This window comes from Fusarium falciforme, chromosome 8 (genome assembly GCF_026873545.1).
Source record: "Fusarium falciforme chromosome 8, complete sequence".
NCBI classification, from domain to species: domain Eukaryota; kingdom Fungi; phylum Ascomycota; class Sordariomycetes; order Hypocreales; family Nectriaceae; genus Fusarium; species Fusarium falciforme.
This window is the reverse complement of record NC_070551.1, coordinates 2,926,126-2,933,749: the sequence shown is the minus strand read 5'-3', so window position 1 is coordinate 2,933,749 and position 7,624 is coordinate 2,926,126. Positions and strand designations below refer to the sequence as shown.

Sequence of the window (7,624 nt, the reverse complement as noted above, 5' to 3'; positions counted from 1 at the left end):
CTGCGTCGCTTTTCCCTCTCTTTTTCCTCATCCTCCTTCTCACCTCTCTCCACCACAAAAAACACCAGCCTCTCTTCGTGTCGCTGCTGTTGTCATCGCCGGCAGTTGCTCGTTGAATGCTCCGATTTCCTCTTGAATTATCCACCCCCATCAATACACAGCGGGAGCTTCGCTGGGGCCCATTGAAGCAACTCACTAGTGGCCTGAGGATCCTGCCCCGATCGGCAGGTTCAAGCCACTCCCCCCCCTGGACCTGGGCAAGAGCTTTCCCTCTCCTTTTCGTTAATATCGACTCTATCCACTCTGCAATCACCCTCACTTCAGTCACTCCTTTTGCCCTTCCTGGACCCTCTGGCGAGATCAACTCTCTTCGACGCTCACTCTCCATCATCTTGAGCTACAACTCTTAACACTTGCATCCCTTTTCCTCGATCAACCGGTATCCATCTTCACCGTTCTACCGCCGCCACTACCCCTTCACCTCACTGTAACGATTTACTAGCACCACCACGAATTCCGCTATCACGACTGCATTCGCTTGCACGCACGCCCTCAGCTCGCACGCTCGTCGTCATTCTAATCACACTTGGTCAACCTGAATGCTCCGGTAAATCGGTCTTTTGCTCTTTGATAGAGCCTGTCTATCGCTTCAGGCCTGGATTAGGTATTGTCTACCGCTGCTGATCAATGTCGGGAGTCCTTGGAGCCAATCCCTAACGCCGTTCCCCAGGATCTCAGCTCTCACTCGCGTGTCACACAACATCTCGAGGTAGACTGTATCTTGATCACAGCCGACAAAATGACTGTCACAAACGACTTGACTCATCGGAGTCCCTCGGGCCACCAGCTCGCCCTCGAGGACCGCTTTGAGGTTTTGAAGGAGATTGGCGATGGTAGCTTTGGTAGTGTCGTTCTTGGAAGGGTCCGGACAGCGGGTGCCAACGTTGCCCGCCGAGGGACTGTGGTAAGTTTCACTCGATGCGCGCCCTGCGTTGTGTGACAGCACCCGTAACAGTCGTTTAGGTTGCCATCAAGACTATGAAGAAGACCTTCGAGTCAATAACGCCCTGTCTGGAGCTCCGCGAGGTCGTCTTTCTCCGCACCCTCCCTCAACACCCTCACCTCGTCCCCGCCCTCGACATCTTCCTGGACCCCTACAGCAAGAAGCTGCACATCTGCATGGAGTACATGGAGGGCAACCTCTACCAGCTGATGAAGGCCCGCGACCACAAGTGCCTCGACAACGCCAGCGTCAAGAGCATCCTCTTCCAGATTATGCAGGGCCTCGAGCATATCCACTCCCATCACTTTTTCCACCGCGACATCAAGCCCGAAAACATCCTCGTCTCCACTTCCTCCCACAGTGAATCCAGCAACTCCTTCCGACGATATTCAGCTCTCGTGACGCCTCCTTCTACGCCTCCCACCTACACCGTCAAGATCGCCGACTTTGGTCTCGCTAGAGAGACACACTCGAAGCTTCCCTACACCACCTACGTTTCCACAAGATGGTACCGAGCCCCCGAGGTTCTCCTGCGAGCGGGAGAGTACTCTGCTCCCGTGGACATTTGGGCCGTTGGTGCCATGGCTGTTGAGATTGCCACTCTCAAGCCGCTGTTCCCCGGTGGAAACGAGGTCGACCAGGTATGGAGGGTATGCGAGATCATGGGCAGCCCTGGCAACTGGTACAACAAGTCGGGCGCTCGTGTTGGTGGAGGCGATTGGCGTGAGGGTACCAGACTCGCCGGCAAGCTGGGTTTCTCGTTCCCTAAGATGGCCCCTCATGCCATGGATACCATCCTCCAAACACCGCAGTGGCCCACCGCTCTGAGCCAGTTCGTCACCTGGTGTCTGATGTGGGATCCGAAGAATCGCCCGACCTCCTCTCAAGCTCTCGCTCACGAATACTTCCTCGACGCCGTCGATCCCATGCGCCCCAAGTCCTCCGCCTCTAGAATCCTCGGACGCAAGCAGTCTGACCTTGGCCGTAGCAGCAAGGACTCGTCTACTACCCCCACCTCCACAAAGCAATCTTGGTTCCGCAAGTCGCTCATCGGTCGCTCCGAGAGCTCCGACCTGGCCACCGTGCAAGCCCAGGTCAAGGATGCGTCTGCTCCTCGACCTGCTCCAGTACATACCTCATCGACTACCGAAGTGCCTTCAAACGCTAAGCCACGCCCAGCGGCCGGAAAGAGAACTACTTGGACCAACGGCCCCTCGAATGTCGCTCCCATGCCCATCCTACCCACGATCAGGCCCATCTCGCCGGTCCCCGATGCTGTAACTGCCCGAGCCAACAACGGTTACAACGACTCGTACGCTAATGGACATGGCCAGGGGAAGACCAAGAAACTTGGCCGGCAGCTCTCTGTCGCTTCGAGCACGAACAACTACACCGAGATGCACCGACAGCAAGCAGAGCGCGCCCTCAATGGAAATTCGGGCCTTGCGTCGCCACCCAGTGGTCAAAAAGAAAGCTTCTTTTCACACCTTAGAAAGCGTGCCAGACGCTTCTCAGGTCGACACCAGACACCCGTTTCCCCTTCATACGATGATCTGGAAGCTCAAGCTGGATGCGGCCCTTGGGCTAGCAACCGGTCGTCCATGGTTATTGACCAAACACAGCAGCAGGCTCCCATTCCCAAGTCAGAGGTCTATGAGTCCCTGGATAAAGCCTTGCGGGATGTCCAGAACAATCTCGACTCGCGTCCACCTGTACCGCCCGCCCATCAGCTATCGCCTACGAGCAACCTCAAGCGGCATCACTCGCTACCTCACCACCAAGCTAGGTCAGTCGACAACCTGATTGGTGCCGCCCGAGGTGGTCCCATCTCGAGCCGAACACGACGAGCACAGGCGACGCATGGTGTGCATCAGTATGAAGCCCCTGACGAGGAGGATGAACTGTTGGACGAGGCCCTTACCTCTACCCAACGTGCGATGAAGCGCATGGAGCAGAACTCGAGCAAGCCTCTCCGCCAGTCGGCTAGCAACCTGGGTCTCATGAACCCATATCCAACCCCTTCGCCCTCGGCCAGTGGCAACCAAGTCCTCTTCGGTGATGGCAACGAGGCCGTCACTCCGAGGCCACTTGATCTACACAAGAAGTCCGAGGGCCAGTACAAGTGGCCAACGCCCCCTTATGAGGAGAGCGAGTGGGCGGCTTCAGCGGCGGCTAGCATCTGGGCAGCTGGCAACCGTTTCTAAGTTATAAGACGCGGGACACAACGCGGTACGATTACGTCCAGTGGTGTGGCAAAAGTTCTTTGGTATCGATCAACTCGCATGGTCACGGTGTTTGGTGTTGGGCAAGATACGCAACTCTCGTTTTGATCTTTTTCGTCGTTACGTGGGCGGTCCTTTTTGATTTTTGGGCATCTGGCTTGACTATACACACTTTATTCCCCCTTTCGATTCAGCAGGCTCGACGTTTCACCAAATACCCGGCTGGATTTTGCGCCGCCTTCTGCATATTACTTATTACTTCTTCTCTATCCCTCCCTTTTCCTGAATCATTTTGCTCTTGTTCGTTTCATCCACCTTTGAGTATCAAATACCCCTTATAGACCGACACAGGCGAGCTCCGCCGCATCTGCTTGAAGCAATACCGCATATCACTGGACCAATTTCTTTCCTTTGTCAACTACCTACCTGTTATATAAGAGGGGGGGATCGGAGTACGAGGTGCTTGGGCTGCATATGAACGGCCATTTTCTTTGTCACATGTTGGGATATCTCATCTCTTGAGCGCACAAAAAGGGTCAAACAGGACGCCTCCAGGGAGACAGGAAGGGAGTGAAGGGGGGAGGATCAGTCCAACGTTTGCTTATTGAAGAATGTTGTAAAAAAAAGTCAGCGATCATTTCATTACGCATCTTTTCTGTTTCGTCAGCGCATTCGGGAGACTGCCAACCGAACCAAGTACCTAGATGGGAGTTTTGATACCTTGGCCATGAAGCCGGCCTCAGACCAGTTTGCACTTTTACGACGCGTATATAATTAGGTAGTTGATGCCCCAAGAGGGAGGCTGGTGCCTCGATGGACGGGTGGAGTGGTGACGGGATTAATCAATGGAGATGAACTATGACTTTTGTTGCTACTGTGACGTGCAATAGCTGCCTTATTTGGTCCTATCCTTGCCAATGAATTCGTGACTGTGCAAGGTTTAGTGGCGGCGACGCCGTGGAAAGGATGTTTAACCGAGTGTCTCGAGGTGGAGAGAGCGGTTGAATGTTGAAGAATGCATTGGCGCCGTCTCGAGGCCTCTTCTCCCTTGTCGAGTGGGGGATGAGGTGACGAAAATAAAGTCACATTTGTGCTGAGCGGGGGAGGCGAAGAAGAGAAATGAGGGTTGATGGGAGATGAAGTGGCTTGATGATGGATATGAGATGAGGGCGTATGTCTTGGGAGAGGAGTGAGGGTAGATTTGGTGGTTGTGCGGCCTTGTGCAAGGTTGAACATTTTTATGAAGAGAAGATGGAGATTTGATTCAAGATGAATGAGACATAATAGTTCTACTTTTGGAATCTGCAAGAACAATGAGGGTCTAGGCTGCCATTATCGAGACGTTTACGAGAACTGGGATCTATAAACGGAGTCGCAGACGTGCGTCACTAGCTTGACGGGATTCAGGTTCAGCCTAGAGTTGGGACCTCGATGCGACGTCAAATGGCGAGGTCAAGGTCGAGGTTGGGGTTAGGGGCGTCACGTGTTGACCAAGGGAATAAGATGGATCGCGACGCTTACCTTAGGCAGCACCATTCGCATCCTGGTAAGCGGAGCTGAAACGACGACGAGAGCCAACTTTTGACCGACAAAGACAAGGACGACGACGACGACTCACGGTCTTGGGGGTGTATCTTAAAAACGTGTCATCTTTGTTGATGGGCTTCTCTTTCTTGCGGGCTTTTTCTACCTCTCTTTTCTCTGAAGAAGCCGTGACGATTGGGGTTTCAAGTTTGAGCGGAAAGTGTCAACTGACAAGTGGATGAACGGACCGTCGACTTGAGTGAGACGACGTGGTCCTCTCGACTAAACCTCGCCTCGCTTCATCTTTTCAACAACTCGTTCGACGATAAACCTTTCACAACCTGGGGGCAAGTTTCGCCACCGCCAGTTCGTTTTCACTACTTCACATCCCCGCCACTTGACGTCTAACGGTCAAGTCGCCCGCATCGCATCGCGGGGGAGGGGTTAAAACGTTTGGGCGACAGGAGAAGGATGGTAACGGCGCATGTGAGACCGAGGGCGTGAAAGCAAAACGAAAACGACAGGCCAGCAGTGTACCATTCATCTGTCGATAAAATGGCCAACATGATGAACCTCAACATGCCGCTGCGCACCACTGCCAGCAGCCGGCGCAACCAGGAGAGCCGAAACTACTTTACCAGCTACACGCCTCCCAGCTCGACGGAGGCCATCAATGGTCCTGTTAGGGAGCCTGTGAGGGAGCAGCCGCCTCTGAGTGACCGGTTGATTGTGGGTGTCGACTTTGGCACCACCTTTTCAGGGTGAGTATCGATATACAGCTGGTAACTAAGTTGTATCATGTTGACCTTGCTTAGTGTCGCGGCTGTCTACACATCTACCCCCGATGATATAGAAATCATCAAGACTTGGCCAGGAGGCAACGGCATCACCTCGGACAAGGTCCCTACGGAGATTGCCTACGACTATCCGCCCAACGCGCCCCAAGGAACCGAACCCTCGGTGAAATGGGGCTTCCAGTTCAAGCCCGAGGAGTCGCGGCTGCGCTGCATCAAGCTCTTCCTTGACCGCTCCCAGAAGCTTCCATTCTACGTGAGCCCGCTCGACACGGCGGCCCAGCTCAAGCGGTTCAACAAGAATGTTGTTGATGCTGTGAGCGACTACTTGACGCAGATTTACAAGCATACTATGGATACGCTTACGCGCCGGTACGGCGAGTCGTTTATGGCCTCGACAAAGGTCGAGTTTGTACTGACGTGTCCGGCTGTCTGGAGTGATGCGGCCAAGAACACGACGCTCCAGGCTGCGGAGCGAGCTGGCATGGGTAGTAGGTCTGAGATTCAGATGATTAGCGAACCTGAGGCTGCGGCTGTGTACACGCTCAAGGCTATTCAGCCTAATCATCTGAATGTGGGAGACAACTTTATTGTCTGTGATGCAGGCGGTGGTACCGTCGAGTGAGTTCAGCTCATATCCGTCAACTTTCACCCCTAACCTCTTATAGTCTTATCGCCTACAAGATCATGTCTCTCAAGCCGCTCCGGGTTGAAGAATCCGCTGTGGGAACAGGAGGCTTGTGTGGAAGTGCTTTCCTAAACTACCGTTTCGAGGAGCACGTCAGGGGCCGACTTGGACAGACCCGGTTCGATGAGATGAAGACCAAGAAGGGCAAGACTTGGCAGATGGGACTCCGCTACTTTGAGGAGTTTGTGAAGCGCAACTTTAACGAGGATGAGCATCAGGAAGTCAACGTCCCGTACGTCTACCCCAACCCCTTGTTTGCGATTGTGCTGACTTTTTAGCTTCCCTGGTCTTCCTGATGATGAAGAGGCTGGCCTCGACTCTGGGTTCTTGGTCATGACGGGAGAGCAGATCAAGGATATCTTTGAGCCAGTGGTGAAGGAGGTATGTGACCTCGTGCAAGGCCAGGTCAGCAACCTCCGATCAAAAGGCGGCATCGTCTCGGGTATCGTGCTGGTAGGAGGCTTTGGCCAGAGCGACTACCTATACCGTCGTCTCAAGTCCCACTTTACGAGTGCTGCACCGCCGCCTTACAGCGAGCGGCCGACACACGCCAACGCCAACGCTACGGAAGAGATGGGCTCTATCGAGGTTATGCAGCCTGTATACGCTTGGACAGCGGTGGTGCGAGGTGCCGTGCTGCGAGGGTTGGAGGGTAACATGGTCATCTCGCGCAAGTCGAGAATGCACTACGGAACATCGTACGCAACTGTGTACGATCCAACAAAGCACTCGGTTAGTGAGCGGTACTGGTCGCCGCTGTGGGAGAGGTGGATGGTATCTGACCGGATGCAATGGCACATTGCCAAGGTAAGTTTACCGTATAATGTTGAACAATCATCATTTACTAACGCGACTCAGGGCGAGGCCTTGTCACCACTTGCCCCCATCGCCTTCCACTACACACGCAACTTCCGTCCAGGCCAGTCCCTCATAGTAACAGACGACCTCATCGCGTGCGACGCCGACGAACCCCCAGCGGCGTACACGCGCGACCTGATCCACGTGTGCACACTGACAACAGACCTCAACGCCGTACCGAGGAGCATGTTTACGCGTCTGACAACGACAAGAGGCGTCGAGTTTGACAACCTCGACTTCACGCTCGAGATGAAGGTCGAGAGTGCGGGGTTGGGCTTTGAGCTCAAGGCTGACGGGGTGAGGTATGGAAGAGTCGAGGCTGAGTTTCACTGAGCTGGCGTGAGATATTTGTGTATAGGTATATAGATGGAGTGTTGAGTTGGGACATGTATGAAATGGGCCAGTTAGAAGAGGATATAAGAGGTGTTTGTCGTTGGGAGTCGAGGCTATTCAAGCATCTGTTTTGCACATGGCCCCATGACTGTATTTGTCTACTCGAGTTACTTGAGCCTGTGAATAGACTTTTTCAGAGCCC

General features: G+C 54.0%; 2 protein-coding genes across 2 annotated transcripts; both read left to right on the top strand.

Annotated features, from left to right (window-relative positions):
* Nucleotides 1-799: 799 nt before the first annotated feature.
* NCS54_01070800 (Protein kinase domain-containing protein) lies at nt 800-3,207 on the top strand (the record flags this gene model as incomplete). The annotated part of the gene is made up of 2 exons (XM_053156008.1): nt 800-964; nt 1,024-3,207. The coding sequence occupies 2 exons, from the start codon at nt 800-802 to the stop codon at nt 3,205-3,207; spliced, it is 2,349 nt and encodes a 782-aa protein (XP_053011983.1).
* A 2,097-nt stretch (nt 3,208-5,304) lies between these two features.
* On the top strand, nt 5,305-7,422 carry NCS54_01070700 (Hypothetical protein; the record flags this gene model as incomplete). Its single annotated transcript, XM_053156007.1, has 5 exons — nt 5,305-5,510; nt 5,565-6,164; nt 6,212-6,463; nt 6,510-7,038; nt 7,090-7,422. The coding sequence occupies 5 exons, from the start codon at nt 5,305-5,307 to the stop codon at nt 7,420-7,422; spliced, it is 1,920 nt and encodes a 639-aa protein (XP_053011982.1).
* Nucleotides 7,423-7,624: the final 202 nt, after the last annotated feature.